This window comes from Rhipicephalus microplus, chromosome 2 (assembly GCF_043290135.1).
Source record: "Rhipicephalus microplus isolate Deutch F79 chromosome 2, USDA_Rmic, whole genome shotgun sequence".
NCBI classification, from domain to species: domain Eukaryota; kingdom Metazoa; phylum Arthropoda; class Arachnida; order Ixodida; family Ixodidae; genus Rhipicephalus; species Rhipicephalus microplus.
The window spans coordinates 213,517,627-213,536,479 of NC_134701.1; the positions used below are offsets into that span (position 1 = coordinate 213,517,627).

The 18,853-nt window shown below is 44.1% G+C and overlaps 1 protein-coding gene across 2 annotated transcripts in view; it reads left to right on the forward strand.

Annotated features, from left to right (window-relative positions):
* The window catches only part of Sbf (SET domain binding factor), a 145,780-nt gene that overhangs the window by 77,325 nt on the left and 49,602 nt on the right, over positions 1–18,853 (forward strand). For both annotated transcript variants that reach the window (XM_037421552.2, XM_075875915.1), the window contains exons 11-17: positions 2,548–2,702; positions 3,048–3,219; positions 4,242–4,391; positions 4,594–4,662; positions 5,329–5,547; positions 15,370–15,498; positions 18,003–18,208. In XM_037421552.2, coding sequence (XP_037277449.2) covers positions 2,548–2,702; positions 3,048–3,219; positions 4,242–4,391; positions 4,594–4,662; positions 5,329–5,547; positions 15,370–15,498; positions 18,003–18,208 — 1,100 coding nt within the window. The remainder of the gene's footprint in view (positions 1–2,547; positions 2,703–3,047; positions 3,220–4,241; positions 4,392–4,593; positions 4,663–5,328; positions 5,548–15,369; positions 15,499–18,002; positions 18,209–18,853) is intronic.

Here is an 18,853-nt window from a genome sequence, read left to right on the forward strand (position 1 = left end):
ACGTCGTAGACACGGCTGGCGGCAGAAAAATCTTCCACGCCAACTTACTGAAAAGATACGAGGAGAGGGACAGCAGCCCACGAGGAGGCTTTTTGAAGTCTCAAACAACATGTAGTCTCAAACAACATGTCTCTACGGAGCCGATACTACGGCTACCAAATTTGTACCAACCATTCGTACTTCGAACGGACGCATCGGACACAAGTCTCGGAGCCGTGCTCATGCAGGCCCACGAAGGCAAGCTCCACCCCACAGCTTATGCCAGCCGAAAGCTGCTTCCACAGAAGACTTCCTATAGTACCATCGAACGCGAATGTCTCGCGTTGGTATGGGGAATTCAGAAATTCTCTATGTACTTATATGGAGTACATTTTTGTGTCCAGACAGACCACCAGCCTCTGAGTTACATCCAACAGGCAAAACAGCTGAACGCTCGAGTACTTCGATGGAGTTTACTACTCCAAGAGTACCAGTTCACCATTACAGATAATAAGGGCAGCGAAAACGTGGGAGCCGATTACTTGAGTTGGATATAGTTCTTGAGGTCTATGAGCATGTTATTTTTTTTTTCCTTTCGTCGTTTGTTTTCTGTTTGTATATGCATATTTCATTGTACAAGAAGTGCATTTTGAGTTATTTTCTTTTTGCTTGGTGCATTGGTTGTTTTTACATGTTGTAATGCACATTGAAGGATTTCGCTACAGTAGAGGAGCGCACCTGTTCCGTTTTGTTTCGTAGTATACATTTGTGCTGTGTATTCTGTATTGATGGCTGCCGTACACGGCTATTTCTTTTTCTTGTTTGTATGGCGCATTGATATTGTTGCGTGTAACTGAAGCTCGTTTTTGTTGTTACTCTGATGCACTCTGCCTATTTATGTTGTGTATGAGAGGGACAGTCCTCATGTCTCCCTTGTTGGTGGTGTTTTGTTCCTTGTTGTTGAAAAATTCCCCTCCGTGTGAGCAAATGTTATGAATAACATTCTGAAAGTGGGGGGCGATGTCACGGACAGCCAATTTTGGCGACCCCGCTTCACGGCAATTAACGGGCGCCATACTCCCCCACTGACCGTGGGAACGGTGGGCGCATGAAAGAGAGCCGAGAAGTGCAAAATGAGGTGCCCTTCTTCGAACGTCGCCGCCGACGTTTGATCTTTTTGTAACTGCGGCGGCGTCTGCAGGGTCGTGGAAGGCCACGATATACCCCGAACAAGGATTAGACTACAGGACGCACCGGCTGAGAGCCAAACAGTCTGACCGTTCCCACGGGGAAAACCATGAGAAAACCTCTGGTGGCCAAGTCGTATGACAACACCCCAACAGGTTGTTACTCTCGCTAGTTGAGGGCCCTCTCCCAATTAAAAAGGGGTGGGGTCAATATATTTTTTGGGGCCAAGTTTCCATCAATTGAACGCGCGTTATTGGACCCATGTAGAAGTCTCTTGTCCCCAAGAAAGAGAGCGAGGAGACACGAGGGGGATTTAAGCGCAGGATTTTGCCCTGCTAGGCAGGCTAGTCGCTGACCAACATGGTTTAGAAACAGATCAACAAGTATCTCTTCTAGAAGTTTTTAGTGTGGCTCTGTATCGCTGGCCACCTAAACTTAGCCGTTCGTCTAGTTGTGACGCGATATTAACGTCCGCAACGTAGACATCGGGACTTCGCCTCGAATTAGCTCAACCTGCCTGAAGTCACCTGCAAGCACTAGCCTCCCGGAGCCACCAGCGTTGCAACACCGCCGACATCGCAGTCGTGCCAGAACTCTCTTCGACTTCTCGCATCCGATCGTCGGGGACGCAATGCTGTCGGTCATTACACGTATGCCTTCACCTGTTTATATCTTCGAACTTTCTACTCCGTAGTTCTATTGTTGTTAGTTTGTGTAGTTTGTAATAGTTCTCTCTCGTAAGCTGATTTATTGTTTCTTTATATGTATTTTTTAGTTGTATCAACTGTTGATGTATTTTGTTAGTTGTATTGAATTGTTGTACTAGATCCCGTGTGCTGCAATATCACTAGAGTAAAGTTTGTTTTGTTTTCTCACGTCTCTGATCTCTTCACTGTTTCTGCTTGCGTACGGAACGAACTAACCTGCTGTCATTCCCGTCGCCGACTTCGCGCGCTGGTGACGCTAGAATGGCAGCTTGTAACAGAAACATACTGTAAAATATGATGTCCTGCTGTGGTGGCTCAGTGGATATGGTACTGTAGCAGTCCCATTTGATGGAGGCAAAATGAGAGAGGCACGTGTACCGTGCGATGTCAGTGCACATTAAAGAATCCCAATTGGCTGAAAGTATCTGCAGTCCTTTACTGCAGTTGTTTACTGCAGCCTCTTTCATAGCGTGAGCCACTTTAAGCAACCAGCCTCTACAGTGTGACTTAAGTTGCGAAGAAAATTATCATTGGTGTGACTGCGTAACCTGTCCCGAAGGAATGATGGCTGTCGAAAACTGTGGGGAAGTTACAACAGTAGCATAGTGCGTATGCACCTATCAGCACTAGAACTGGTGTCAGAATATTGCACTGACTTTTTCTTCTCTTTCAGGAGAATCCAAATCCACAACCATATGTAGAAAAGATTCCGAAACCGACTGAAGGCGCTTTCACTCGCATCCATCAGCCTCCTTTCCCGACGCTTGACAGGGAGCTCGTGAAGTCCATCATGGAGACGGGCCTTTCCAGAAACCACTTGGGATCCAAGTAAGTCCACTTTGCCATATTTGCAGTGTTCTTTTCGAAGGACACTGCTAACCATGAAGTACAATAAATTACTTGTTGTCAAAGGGGACTTGTTGGTTATAGGCATGACCACTAGATGCCATGATGCTGTCTTTTCTAGGCAGCCATACATGTGTTGGGTTCTAACAAGGAAGATCATGCACTGAAGGAGAGTTGTTAGCCTTTTCCTGGTGCATTTCGGGATAGTTTTTTTTTTTTTACAGAAAGCCGTGCTAGTTAGTAATGCATTGTACAATGCATTTTACAATGCAGTTTTTTTTTTTTTGCTAGACCTTTCACTTAATGCAAGTCTTTGTCAACTTGTAGGCTGTCATCGTTGAGACCCCAGCTTCCCCGCATTGTCCCTGCGGGGCCCCCGATGAGTCAGGTGTGTTCCCAGGATCCTCGAGCACTGGTCAACAATTCCGCACGCCGCCTTGAGGTGCTCTGCAACTGTATAAACTACATCTTCGACAACAAGATCTCTGATGCACGCAAGGTACAGTAGGAGGGTGCGAGAATGTAGCCACATTCGTGCAGTTTTCTGTGTGTACTTTAAGCATAGGTGGGATTTATCTACAGGCTTTATTGTTTTATGCATTTTATTATTGAACCTCACTACAACAAATTAATATGTACTATGGCGCATAATGAGGTACCATAGAAACCAACTGAGACATAGCACAAGGCATACTGTAATGTTTCAGTTGGTTGTTGCGGAAGTATGTACAGTGGTCATGTATTGAAAGGCAACTTCGTTGTTTTAGTTGAGCAACTATTATCAGCTTGTGATAATTGCTTCATGTTGCTTCAAATCTTGCTGTGAAAGATAATGTTTGGTTTTGATACCGACTTAGACTTCAACATTTATATAAGTGTTTGAGCCAAAATAATACCGATATGACATTACCTGTAGATGCTGGAAACAGAATTGTGGGCATTACTTAGCCTTACATTTTCGCGTTTCAATCCATGAGTACTATGCACTTGTAATAGTCACTGTATATTGACTATAGGTGCCTGGTGTCTGTGTTGCTGGAATAAATAAATGATTAACCAACAAAAATCGAGGTGCTAACAAAAGCTTAGGTATAAGAAACATCTAGTAAAGCAAGGATGTACCAGCAGAAGCCTAGCCAGTTTTCAAGAATGACTGCATTCGTGAAGAGATGACACATTCTTAAATTCTCGCCATTTTGCAGGGTTGTGGCGCTTGTTCCTGCATCTTGTAGTACAGCAGAGGTCATTTTTACTTGTACAGGGAGGCACTTCTGCTGTATTTTTTGTATTTTCAGATGCTGCCTGAGTTGCGCTAAGATTGCATAAGAAAGTTATGGTTAACAATTGGCTTTGAAATATGCGATGTAAGATTTGGACTGCACCTGGCAACACAGCGGTCATGCATTTTGTCCCCAAACACACTTTGTTGATTATTGCAGCACTAATGTGCACTAATTTCAGTCAGCGCACACTGATTAATCGAGCAATTTTTTTTTTTCTGAATTTGTGCTGTGCGCACAGGCTATGCCTGCAGTCTTGCGCGCATTGAAGAACAAGGCAGCGCGGCTGGCACTGACGAGGGAGCTGCAGCATCATGTGACGGGAAACAAGGCAGTGCTCGAGCACCAACAGTTTGACCTGGTTGTGCGGTTGATCAACTGTGCCCTACAGGCAAGTCATTCTCTGATGTTGCTTATATCTTATGACCAGATGGTTAAAAGTTCATCGTATAATGGGTCTTTTTCTATTTGACTTTCATGCATAACCAATACTATCGCTACTTTAGGGATTAGTTCGGTTATAGTATTGTGATGTGACATGAGCAACTGGGATTGGGCACACTTTTGACCTTTTGGTGTTCCTTATTGCTCAGGATGATTCAGCACTGGATGAACACGGTGTAGCTGCTGGGATTTTGCCACTGTCACATGCTTTCTGCAGGGTAAGTCAAAGTTTGAAGTGATGGTTAGGTTACCCAGAAATGCGTCTTCGCATGGTCTTCTTTGGGAACCCTATGACATTGCTAAAAGTTATGACTGAGGTCAAAACTGTGGGGTCCTGAAGTGCTGTTTGTAGCCAGTGACACAGTACACACGATTTGGACGTACACACGATTTGGATTTGGACACGGTACACACGATTTGGCTTTGCTTGTTAACTAGCGATGATGCACAAGAGGAATTAAACATGCTGGCCAATCAAGTAATTTCAAAACGCTATGTAAGAATACGAAGTGAATGATGTTGGCCAATGGCATGCATCGATGCTCATGCACAAGGCACATGTTTGCTGTGAGTAACATTTCTAAAATTGATGGTAATGCAAGAGTGCCATAGTCAAGTTCATTGGCTCAATCCTGTCAATGCAGAGATGAGAGTGCAATTACTTGGGAAACTGTGCCTTGGGATGTGTAGGTTCACAACTGTTTTGTGGGCAGAATCACTGATGCAAAATCATTAGGGTCTTGCTTGTTAGAGCTTTCAATCTTTTTTTTTTCATTGTTTGCCTAGTAATGAGTTGTATGTAAGAACCTGTCAAATGATTGAAATGATATAGCAACTTAGATATACTGGTTGCGTTTCTTCTCCCCTTCTTATTTCTCGAGCAGAAGCTGTGCACAGGCGTGATGCAGTTCGCTTACACATGCATCCAAGAGCATGCCGTCTGGGGCCAGCTGCAGTTCTGGGAGGCTGCCTTCTACCAGGACGTGCAACGAGACATCCGAGCCCTCTACCTGCCTGTCTCTTCTTCACCCCAGCACAGCAACAGTGCACTGCCCAATGGGCAGCCTAACAAGAACGCATCTCCCCCGCTTAGTCCTCGCGAGGTACTGCAACACGGGCAGCAGGTCTTTTACAACTGTTTTTGAAGTTTATTGTTTTTGAACATTTTTTAGCAGTGCTGTAGACTCTCACTGCTTTCACAGCATTCAAACATTGACAAAAAGTTGTGGAAAAGAGATGCTAAAGGGACACTAAAGTCAACTATTAAGTCGACGTTGATTGTTGAAATGGCGGTCCAGAAACCTCGTAGTGTTACTTCTGAGTCAAGGAAGAGACTATTTTGAAATAAAATCTCGTTTTAGTGGTCCGCATCGGGTTAGCGCACTTCAAATTACCAGTCTCAAGAAGCGGACCGATCGGACTTACTCACGCCACTGTTGCCGTGCACAAGGTTTCCCGGCTTTACTGCGCTAGTAGCAGCAGACCTAAAGCAGCAGACCTAAAGCAGCGGGACCCACAGCAGCAACAACGGTCATTGATCAATTTCCCATCATTGGCTTCGAGATTGGCGACACTTCCGTTTCAACTGCGCCCCGCTAGATGGCACCACCTGTCCCGTGTAACCACGCGAAAGTTGAATTTTTAAACCACTTGCGCCATTTCGCATAGTAACATCCGGCGTTTCTTTTTCCCCATGAATCAAACAGAAACGAACAAGCAGCATTTTATTGTGTTTCTTGATGCACAGTAGGTTCTTTATTTAGTGCAGTTAGATCGATTACTAGTGAATAATTGTAGGCGGTTCGTCTGATTTTATCGGGATTATTTTGAAAATTTCCTACTGTGGCGCTTGTGTTCTTGCGCATTCATCTTAATTTCTCCAAGTAGGGTACTCTTGTTGATAATATTGTCATTTTAGATGTTGTCATACATTGAGCTTTCACTCTGACGTAAATTGTTATTTGACTTTAGTGTCTCTTTAGGAATAGTTTATATAGAAGTGAGCGCATTATGTGTAAAGGATGGCCTTTTCAGTTTAGTTACTTGCTCACTGTCATTGCAGTGTCTAGACTCTGTGTCAATGTTTACAGACCATAATATCCGAGAAAAAGGCTTACTGTTTTCACTGTCTTGATTTTGATTTTCAGTCTCTACCTGCAAGTGCAACAGCACACTTGTAGAGTATTGTTATCAATTACCACATGCTGTTTGTAAATATTTGTGATTTCCTGGTCTGTAAACTTTATTGTGGGGATAGCACTTTTGAACACATTGGCATGATACATTGTGCTTTCAGTACAAAGCTCTTGAAGTGCTGCATACCCTGACTGAAAAAGGTGCTTCATCAGCCACCTATGAGGTGCCCTTAGTTGCAAGTTGAATTGCAGCTTGAAAAAGACCAAAGCAAAAAATGGAACAAGTGGATGGGGCAGTCCTAAACGTGCCTCATTGTTTTATGATGCTGTCACTGTTCCAAGAACTTGTTATAGTGGTGATAACATCTTACTATTTAGAATGATAAAATAGCATAAATTCACTATATAAAAAGTGATTGTTGGGGACATGCTATATTTAATCTTAATTATGAAACTTAATGTCTGTATTCATAAAAATTCACCATGAAAGGTAAAATGCCAAAGCTGAGTACAGAAAGCTCGAAGGCTCGGAGGCATTTTTGAAGAAAATAGCCCTCTTGTATAAGAGTGTAGTCGGCCTTTGGATTGGGTGTAGTAATTTGTTTCAGGGGGTGATTTAGCAACGCATATGAGACTGCTTTAGTAACATCTCAGAAGTAATCTTTCTTCCAAGATCGCTCATATAATTTATATGAATCTTGATAGACTGTGAGAAAGCTGAAGAGCCAAACAGTAACACTACATGATAACTCTGCCTGCATGTTTCAATAGTCGCACTAAACTTTTTTGTAGCTACAAATGATATTTTTTTTTTTGCTTTCAAAGGCATCTAGCTTTAATGTGCACTTGTTGCTTTAGGTGTTCTCGGTGCTTGGCCATCTCGTTGTCTGCATGGGTTACGTGTTTGGTGTTGTTGGTGGTACGGCGTGTTGGGTGTCCTTGTCGTTGGGTGTCGCGGAGTGTCGGTGTACTCTAGTTGGTATGCCTGTTTCCTCTCGTGCCCTTGACCCATATCTTTGTTGTTCTTTATTTTGTTTGGTTATTTCTTCGCGTTATATTTCTGTTGTCCCCCTCTCCTTTTGTGTCCCGCTGGGGTGGAAATCTTCCCTCCACCACTCCCCCCCCATACCCACATCCCCTTTCACCCCCATGGCTTCGGTTTCGATCCCACGCAGAGGTACCTGAAGCACCTCCAGAAATGCAAAGAGGCCCCGGCGCCGAGATTTTACCGTTTCTACCCTTTCGTCGCTGCAGCTGCTGCCACTGCTTCTGCTGCTGCTGTGCGTTGTCATCAGGCTGTGTCCCCCTTCTATCTATTCTTTCTTTGTGTTTCTTTCAACACATGTTTTTTCTTCTCTCTTCTTATCTCTTTTGTTTGGCTTTTGGCAGAGTGCTACTTTCACCCCTCCACCCTTGCTTATTGATTGGTTGTTGGCTTAATCCAATGCTGTCTTGGACTTTGTGGTGTCAAGACTAACGGACTAACTGCAAGATGCCAGGTTCTGTGTCCTGTAAGCTAGCGTGCATGTCTGTAATGTTTTGTGGCATGTTGTCGATGCTTGATTTCTTTGCATTATTTGCATAGGGTGCGCTGTGTTTCCACATTCTCGAATGCCCCAGCTTTCTTTGTGAAGAGTGGTATCGTGGACCTTTTGTGCCTGTTGATGAGTATAGGGAAAACTTTGAGGAGGAAGCTGTACTTTTTGTTAAGTGTTGTCATGAAAGTCGATGCAGTCTAGTAGAGATTGCTGTCATACCACAGTAAGAACACAAACATAACAGTGGCAGCATTTTGGGAACAAATTCATCATGCCTGATTTTCCAGCCATTGTCGATTTCTATGTCATTTTCAGTATTGCAGCTCTGAACAAAGTTCCCACCGTTTGGATTATCACATAATTTCTTATTTTTAAGAGCAAAGTTGTTTAATCCAGCTGTACACTGTTGGTCCTGCCACTATTATCATCATAAACGGGCATGTGCCACAGAATTTGGGCAAATCGAACTATGGTGGGGCCTGAAATAACCCTGATAATGAGTAGAGAGAGAGAAAAAGAAAGAGCGAGACAAATAGACAAAAAGAACGATATAAAAGAAAAATAGGAAGTTCTTGACAAAAAAAAAAAAAGATATATATCCTTTATGAGGTGGGATTTGAACCTGCATAACCTTGATTTGCAAGCGAACATTCAAACAACTTGTCTATTGAATCAAATTAATGGAGCCAAGCAGAGCATTGTGTAGTATAGGATAGTAAGGGGGGGGAAAGGGAAGTTAGCATGAGAAGGAGAGATGTGATGGTAAAGAGAGAGGGAGAGAGTAAAGTGCAGCACAGAAAGTGACGAAACTGCAGAAAGATAAAGAAAAACAAAGAACCTCGAAGAGAAAGATGCAGAGAGATAGAGAAAACGATAGAAAGAAAGGGGGAGGCTAGCAAGCCACACACACCAACGGAGACAACGCCTGCGTTCTCCGCTCTACAGCGTATAACCTGGCTTTGCCCAGTCGTGTCTAAACAGTCATTTGGGGGTCCTTAGGAAGCGAATTCTTCCAAAGAGGAAGCCACGTATCTTGAAGCTAGACGTGTCGGCCGACGAGAGGAGTATGAGCGGTGACATGCCCGTGCTTCACTGTGCCGAGCTTTGCATGACTCAGTACAAACATCAAATTTTTTTTGTCTAAGACAGTTTATTTGACTTCAGTGTCACTATTTCTCTCTTAAGGTAAAGGTTAGAATGTGTCTTGTTTAACTTGACACAAAGTTACAATTCTCGTGTGTTATCTTGGAGGGCAAATACAACAGTGAGCATGCTACATGTGCCTTCTGTTCGGTAACTTTGCATGCTGACACAAGCTCTTGGTGAAGTTCAGGCAACAGCACAAAGATAGCTCGTCATAGCAGCGCAGGTTGCATGCCACAGATGCACTTTGCAACGCTGTATTGACATGCAAGTCGATTGTGCATTGGGCAGCATGTCTCTGTCAAGAAATGTTACCCAGATATTGTTGCGCTGAAGTTTATCAGTAGTATCAATGAACCTTGGAGTCTGCTGCATTTACATAATGTAGCCAAGCACTCTTGCTTATTTTATTCACATTTTTACACTGATAGCGACCTTAGAACTTCACTTGACATTGAAATTCCTCTATCCTAGTCTACATTTGCTATCTTGCCGATTAGCCGCCGCAGCCGGGATGAAATGCCGGCTGTGGCGGCTGCATTTTTGATGGAGGCGGATATGTTGTAGTCCCGTGTGCTCAGATTTGGGTGCAGGTTAAAGAACCCTAGGTGGTCAAAATTTCCGGAGCCCTCCACTACGGCATCTCTCATAATCAAATGGTGGTTTTGGGACATTAAACCGCCCGCCGCGGTGGTCTAGGGGTTAAGGTACTCGGCTGCTGACCCGCAAGTCGTGGGATGAAATCCCGGCTGCGGCGGCTGCATTTCTGATGGAGGGGGAAATGTTGTAGGCCCGTGTGCTCAGATTTGGGTGCACGTTAAAGAACCCCAGGTGGTCAAAATTTCCGGAGCCCTCCACTACGGCGTCTCTCATAATCATATAGTGGTTTTGGGACGTTAAACCCCACATATCAAGGACGTTAAACCCCACATATCATTCATCAAATCAAGTGTAAGTGGGGACCCCGCCGCGGTGGTCTAGTGGCTAAGGTACTCGGCTGCTCACCCGCAAGTCGTGGGTTCGAATCCCGGCTGCGGCGGCTGCATTTCCGATGGAGGTGGAAATGTTGTAGGCCCGTGTGCTCAGATTTGAATGCACATTAAAGAACCCCAGGTGGTCGAAATTTCTGGAGCCCTCCACTACGGCGTCTCTCATACTCATATGGTGGTTTTGGGATGTTAAACCGCACATATCAATCAATCAAGTGTAAGTGGGGGAAACATGGAGTGGTAAGCATAGAGTGCTAGCAGTTTTTCACTTTGGAGATCGTAGTAGGGAGTCATCTTTGAGTATGTGTAGTTGTACAGTGTTAACAGCAAACATAATTTTTCAGTGAGGTAGAAAAGAAATTGCCTGGTCTTAGCTCAGCCTTAACGTAACTTTGCCTCTTACCTGCATTGTGCATGAATAGTCGGAAACTGTTCACTAGTATTGTCACTTTGTCTCGCATCTGATTACTGTTGAGCTTTCTTTTTACTTCTGAAGTACTACAATCTAGAAGCTGTGCAGTCTAGAAATGAAAGCTGCTTTTGGAACACGCGATGACTGTAGACACGGTCATGCAAACCAAACATCATGTACATTTCAACTACTTTTACAAACGACGATATCACCAGCCAAATCCAATACGTCACTAATGACACGCTAAAACATTATACAATATTTTAATACACTCAGTCAACACAACCACAAGGTGACGTGAAAGTGTCGTCACCGATGTTCGACTCGCCACAAGGGGCCGCAGATGACGACCCGCGGTGTTGTCTCTCGCGGACCCCACTGCAGGAGATGTGCATCCCGATCGCTGCCTCAATGCCGAAGGAGGTCTCAAATCTTCTCTGTGTGGCCACCTAGCCTCATTGCAGGGCGACACTGCTGGCGTTACCGCGCTCAGCATAATTATGATGATCATTAGCCCATGCAAACACAACGCCATCTCTCGCTCGGTGGTTACACCTAAATGTGGCCTATTCGTGAGACATGTGCGCACGACGAGGCACAAACAACTTTACAGGGGGTGATAGCACCCCCGCAAAGTTTTGAGCATTGTGCTCGAGAAGGCCTAATATATTAGGGTTCTGTGTGTTCATATTCTTTGTGTTGTGGAATTTGGTTAAAAAATATCCTCTGTATCAGAGGTGAGCTGGTGAACTACATGTGCTCATGTATTGGGGACCTCTGATAGGCCGGCAAGCTTGATTTTATGACTACTTTAGTAGACAGAAAGCAAACTAACTGTCATTCTGTAACATCTTCATTTCTTAGTCAGGCCTACTACTCACGCAAGATGCAATGGCTAGTAGCCAGGTGATCATTTCTAAGGGACTCTAGACAATAAGCTCCTTTTAGTTTTTAGTCACCACTTCGTGCTCTGAAAAAGTGATTTTAACCTACTTCAAGTTTAATTGCAATCTTCAGTTTTTTTTTGTCAAAGTAAACAAACTATACTTTATCAAAACAAATAAAAACAAAAAATATATAATTTTGGAAAAAAGTTGCATTTTTTGACTCTCATCTTCATTTAAGGGAGTAGAATTTCTACCGTAGTTAACTTTTGACCAGTTGACCAAACATGCCATAAGCTTTTCAACGCACCAGGGGCTTGAGACATGAGTACGAACAAAAAGTGCTGTGTTTCGACCCTTTTATTGTTATGTACTTCGACAGAACTAGATTACCGTATTTTCTCGCATATAACCCGCCCTCGCATATAACCCGCTCCCCTAACTTTGAACTCCCCGAAAAAAGAAAAAAAATCCTCGCGTATAACCCGCATGCTTAGCTTAAAAAAAACTGTTTTGGGAAGTCACAGTCACAATCTCGTTTACAAAAGAACTTTATTTCGAAGCGATCGCCGCAACGTTGACGGCGCCGATTCCCGTTCCTTCAATCATCGCCCGACTCGCCGCTGTCGCTGCTGCCATCCGAGGCTTCGTCGCCGCTCTCGAAGACGCAATCATCTTCGGTGCCATCCAAGCAATTGCTGATGGCGCACTTTTTGAAACTCTTGCGCACCATGTCGGCCGGAATCGCCCCCCACGCATCCACGATCCACTGGCACAGCAGCGCAATGTCTGGCCTCCGCACGCGCCCCGTCGGTGTGAGGGCGTAAAGGCCGTCGGCCATCCACTCGGCATACAGCCGCTTCACGTGCGCCTTGAACGGCTTATTGAGGCACACGTCCAGTGGCTGTAGCATGGAAGTCATGCCACCGGGTATGATCACGAGGTCGGTGCGGTGGTCAGCGAGGCGCGCTTTCACTGCGTCAGTGCAGTGGCCTCGAAACGAGTCCAACACCAGCACCGACCGCCGTGCCAACATGGCGCCCGGCCTCTTCTCCCAGATCGTGCGAAGCCAGTCACAGACGAGGTCACCATTCATCCACGCGTTATCTTCGGTTCGCACAACAATCCCTGGTGGCAGTGGAGTGCTGGGTAGCGTTTTGCGCTTGAAGATTACATACGGGCGCAGTTTGGTACCGTCCGCCAAAGCGCACAACATTACTGTGCAGCGTAGTTTGGTGTTTCCGCCCGTCAGTACGCTTACAGATTTCGAGCCCTTTTTCTGCAGAGTGGTGTCCATGGGCATCTCGAAGTACACGGGCGTTTGATCGGCATTTCCCACCTGGGAGAGCAAGTAGTTGTGCTCCTTCCGCAGCCCGATGACGTAACGTTGATAGCTCAACAGCTTATCCTCGTAGGCGTTGGGAAGCCGCTGGCACATAGTCGTTCGCCGCCGCATCGAAAATCCGTGCCTGGCCATGAATCGCTGGAGCCATCCACGGCTCGCACGAAACTCGCGTGAGATGTTCATCTCGCGGGCCAACCTCAGCGCTTCCATCTGCGCCATCTCCGTTGACACAGCGTGGCCGCGACTCCTCCGCTCCTCAATAAATTTGACAAGCTGCGTCTCAAGAAGGGGGTACGCACCAGTCTTCGGGCCGCGAAATGCTCGCTTCTGCTTGTGTGCACTTTCGAGAGAGGCCTTTTTTTTTCGCCAGTCGCGAATGCAGGACTCGTCGACATCGTGCCTCCTCGCAGCAGCTCTGTTGCCGATTTCTTCCGCAGCAGCTATAATCGCGAGTTTTTCTTTCGCGGTGAAAGATTGTCGCCGAGACCCACTCATGGTGCCTCACCAGACAAAGCTGACCAACGGTGCAAACTGGCCACACCTGACTCTGAGACAGACGCTGTCAAATCGCTGTTGTGACGCTGTTGACCAAATCAAACAAAGCACGCAAAAAGTGAATAAACACGCTACGGACGGGATCTGTCTATGGCCTATGTTGGCTTTTATTGGCTTTGCACCAGACGATGCCGATGGGGATGCGGACTGCACGGCAGGCTATGCATTGCCGTGAAGCCGACCTCTGCTTCCGGATTATTCGCAGATAACCCGCACCCCCACTTTTCAGGCGATTTTTTTCAATTTTTGGTGCGGGTTATATGCGAGAAAATACGGTAATTACGAAGAGTATGAGATGACAAACATGTGTGACGATAAGTTTCTGGTTGCCTGCAGGAATATGGGGACAAAATGTGCTTGTAACTATCTATATGAAGTTATAACAAAATATTTTGCAAAGTCTACTGTGATTGATAATTGAACAGCTCTCTTCTTCTGGTTGGGAGGCAAGAATACGTTGTTGAGCTGAAATTTCTAGACCAACTATAGTGAGCTTTTGCAGCAATATGCGGATTTATTTGTTGATTTAAATCACACCTATAGGTTAGTGCCTCGCGCAATGTGATTTTTTGTCTGTTCTCATTATATCTTTATAAACGAATTTTGTAGCGTGTCTTGCTGTAGGCACATATGAATATTAGTCACGGTCACATTGTATTCATTATTGCAAGTTAGGCGAGATTTTAATTGCACATTAGTGATGGTACTACATCTATCCTCGAGAAATGCGCCTAGAGATTTTTTTTGTGGTCGAGCACGTGGCAGATGGCATTGAATGCCAGTGACTAACAGCGGTATATTGAGTGCTGTTTAATGATAGTGTTTCGAGTAACAATGTGCAATTAGCGTTCTCCACTCCACTGGCACACATGGAAGTATTTGTTGGCTTGGGTCATTGCATGTCAGTAAAGCAGCATGCGAATCGTCACGTCTTAGCTACGCCTGAAACTTGGCACTGGATTTGGTGTTGGCCTGTCCTCCTGCAAAATGTTTTCCTGGTTTGTTTCGTGGCCCAATACTGCACTAGAATTTTGTGTTCTGGAATGACTATTTTTGGATAACACACTGCTGAACTACCTCTAAACTTTGTCGCGCTTATTTTATTCAAATATTGATTGCTGTTTTATATCATTGTATACTCACTGTTTGTGTTCACGAGTTGTGTAATTTTGACATGGCATACATGTATCGAGTTGGATGGTGCTGTGGGTTCTCCATGTGGACCTAGGTGTCTACTTATTACTGTTAATCTAGTTATGAAGAAATCATATTAGACTAAACGGGAAGCACGCTCACCAATAGCAATTTACAGATCTATATCGAGGGGCAAAAGTGTACCTGTCACTATTATGATATCTCAATTCCACTGGGTAACCTCACATGCATCAGCATTCCAACTTTGCCTAATGTGGTGATGTCATATGTCAAGTGAAGATGACGTTGCGCTATTCGTAATATTTAATGGGTGTCGACTGTAGGAACTCACTGTAAGAGTGGTCACCTCCTAGTGTTATCATTTACAAAATATGTTCTTTTTTTAAAATCAAGGCTAAAAAAATAGGTGCTTACCGTTTCAAAAAATGGTGATGTGCATCTTCTTCTTCGATGATTGAAGTAAAAAGGTTTGCTCCCCAGCAGCACATTGCTATAAAGTCTTTCAAGGTTACATATTAGGGCTTTTTGTTTTTGGCCACTTATTACATGCGAAAAAACTTCACTCATATTTAAGAGTTCTTTTGACTTGGTTTGACACTTAAAAAAAAGAAAAAGGGACTTAATTGCCCCTTGAGTTAAGCATGGACTCTTGGTAATGCCATTTAAGTTTACAGGTTATATGTAATACCTCTCAGTACTCACGCTATGATTCAAACAACACTGTCTGTTTTTAGCATGGCTGATGGCAGTGTTGGGTTATTTACTACAGAACAAGGACTACCCAATGAGCTGGTCAAGACAAGAGAACGCGAGAAACAACTTCGATTCATCCAGTCGCCGCTCGGCCACCTTGATTAAGCCGCCGGAGCCAAATGCGCTGGAGATTTGTGCAGAACAGGTTCGTAAATTGCCAGCATTTTACTCGCATAACCTTGCAACTTTATTTGTGAGGTGGAAGGCGTATTTTAAACTGCACCTGTAGCAGGAATGCTTAACGGGCAGCTGTGTTAGAGCAGTAGTGACATTTTGAACTGCTTTCATCTGTGATCGGCTCAATGAATAGGTTATCATACATTAAACGTAATGCTTGAACATAATGACACGATCGCATATGTTACTTGCTCTGAACACTGTTAAACAGAATTGTCACGTGGTTGCAATAGTCTGCACAATCACGAAAAAAAAAGGCATCGACATTGATTTCGAAGAGTAAGAACTCTTTCTCAGGCAAGTTTGTGACGGCTAAACATACTCGCAGTGCACCCCTTACAGATTCAAGCGGAGATAGTTTTAATAGGTTGTCGCAGTGCATTTTGTAGATCATTGTGATCGTCTTAAAAATTCCAGAAGTGGCGTGGCTAACCAGCGCTTGCAGGAGTGCTCCTGTAGGATTCATTTCCTCTAGGCTTGTGCGAATATTCGAAGCAATAGTAGAGTATTCGAATTCGGTTCAATTCGAAATTAAATTATTGAATACTTCGAAGTATTCGACATGAACGAATAAATTTATACTAAACCGCATGTAACTGCCTGTAAAGGTGGTTTCACTGCAATATAGTGGTGCTAAGCCGTGAAAGCATCTTTCCAGGAGAAATTTGCTCTGCCACAAAGTTTTATTTCAAATGTAAAGAAGGCCTGCAACACTTTTTGAGCATGGTCTGCAAATGCTGCTGATCGGTAGTCGAGGCTATCGAGAACATGCGAGCTAAATAATATAGTGCAGCACGTACCTGAAGTTCATAATAAATTCTCAACGTCGGATAAAAATTGCTCTATTCTCTCGGCAAATGACGCCACAAAGTCAAAAATCGCTCGTCACAACGATTGTACCAGCCGTTGGCTGATTTGAGCATGGAGGCGCTTGGTCGTTACAGGAGCCGCTGCATGTGGCCGCGACATGTCCACGCGTACATGCATGATCGCACTGAAAATTCGCGAATTCAAAGAAAAGAGAGAGAGAAAGAGTTCTCAGGGTCACGACATGCAAGGGACGTATTTTTCTTCCCTATGCAATTCCTTGTTGCTTTGCTTCAAGCACTTTTGTCGGGACGAGAAGAGAGAATGCAATTGCAGCATGTAGCAAATCTTTGTGCCTTTGCTCATATTCGACACATTCGAAAAATTTTTGCTACGGGTATTTCATAAGGCAATAATTTTTTTTTTTGGTGAATACATTCCATGGCAACTTGAAAAACTGTTGCAGGATTCCATTAAATAAACATATTATCCGCAATTTTATTGACCATTTTCCAATCTTTAAAGCTTGTTTTGCCGGCTTATACACTCTAACTGTAATGAATAATATTGCGTATTTTACAGGTTATCACTTGAATCCTACTGAAGTTCAAATCCTGCTACTTCTCAAAGTTGTTTCAACTTTCTTTGAATGGGGAAAAAAATAAAGCTCTTGCATAGAGGCTTTGTTAAAAAATATAACTATATATATTGTACAGGTTAGTTTGTTACACAATATACATTCTATTCGAATTCGATTAGAAATTATTCGACCAAAATCGCTATTCGCTTCAAATTCCTTTTGAGCCTAAAATTCACTATTCGCACTAGCCTAGTTTCCTCGATTACCTCCAGGACAAGGGTGGATGGATGGAGCGTAATGTAAATGTAGTGCGTATTATCACATATAACTTATGGTATGTATAGGCATAGTGTGAAAAAAAAAAAAAAATAAGGCGAGTACTGAGAGGTTGTGTGTTAGTGATTTTCGCTCTAATCATAAGCAGCGTTAACAGCTGCTAAAATGGTTTAGCATAATACTATGCTAAGTTCTTGCTACAAAGCTTAGCACTTTTGATCTCTCAACTCACTGTGCTACAGTGGTGTGCATCTGTACAAAGCAAACCAGATTTTGCGCTCTACTTGGGCCTTGCTTGTGGTTGAGGCAGCACACGAGGGTGTTTTGAACATTGCAGCATAGGGTGCAGGCTTTCACACTGAATGACACAATAATGCTATGCTATTCGATTTAATCTCGTGGAAGTGGTCATGCCGTGCATTGTTGGTTTGCTTTGTTCTCATCTTTACATGTTTCAAATACATACTAGATGCAGCACAGTGCGTAAGAGCTTTTTCTGTCGTCACATTTACCCTGATGACCAACTCATGCAAGCACGGTACTTATATGTCCACTCTAGCTCATATTCTCTGTGAGTGTCCAGCACTGGTTACCAATATTGGGGATGCAGCCTCTAACGAAGGCCTTCGAGAGTGTTGTTGCGTTGTGCTTCTTAGCTGGGGTGTCCAGACCACCAACTTAGAGGGAAACAGTAGGTCAAGGAAGCTGCTGAGAGATATGGTCTGTCGGCTGGCTCCTAGGCTAGAGAACTCAGCCTGGCCTTGTACAGGCACTAAAGTAAGTTATTTGCTCCCTCCCTCGTCTCGCAGATGCGCCTTCAGCAAAGTGGGCAGCTGAGCAAGGAGGAGACAGAGGAGCTTTCGAGCCGAGAGGAGTCCACGGTGTACAGCCAGGCTATTCACTATGCCAACCGCATGGCTGCACTAAGGGTGCCGCTTGATGCCTCCCGGCGAGCCGCCCCTGCAGACGTCGCAGCTGACGGGCGCTCAAACTCTAACAGCATTGTCACCAACAGGTAACCTGTCACTACGTCGAGCATGTCTACTTGACAAAGCCAAAACATTTCACAAACTAATTCCTAAGGCATTCTCAAACTTTGAAGTGGTTGTCTTGTTGGGTGTAAGATTCCAAAGTGACTGAGGTTATAGAAGACGCTGTGGTGGAGGACGCAGGATAAGTTTGGCCTTGTGGGGTTCTTTAACACGCATTGATGTTGCACATTATATGCACCTCTAGTATTTGCCTCCATCTAAATGCAACTACCGGGACTGGGATTGAAGCTGTGCCTCTATGGTGATGCAAACTGATGTAGGAAACGTGGATGTGACAAGCAATTAATGCAATGGAAGTAAATGTAAGTTGTTTTTTACCCGTATTAGCATGCCATGAATATTTGAATGTATGGGAAATTAAATATAAAGATGGGGCTTTTGTGCCAGGTGGGATATCATTATAACTTGAATTTATATTGCAGTGTGAGAATGCAGGTGCATTAGTATTTTTATTCGTTGTGTAAACATAGTTAAAAGAGCTATCGATCTGAAATTCAAAATTTGATTTATTAAAATACAAGTGGTGCAATGCATGTACAGATACAGAAGGAAGTCTCGAAGTCGCAAGTAAGACCTCCTATAATATCATACATCACAGATATAACGCT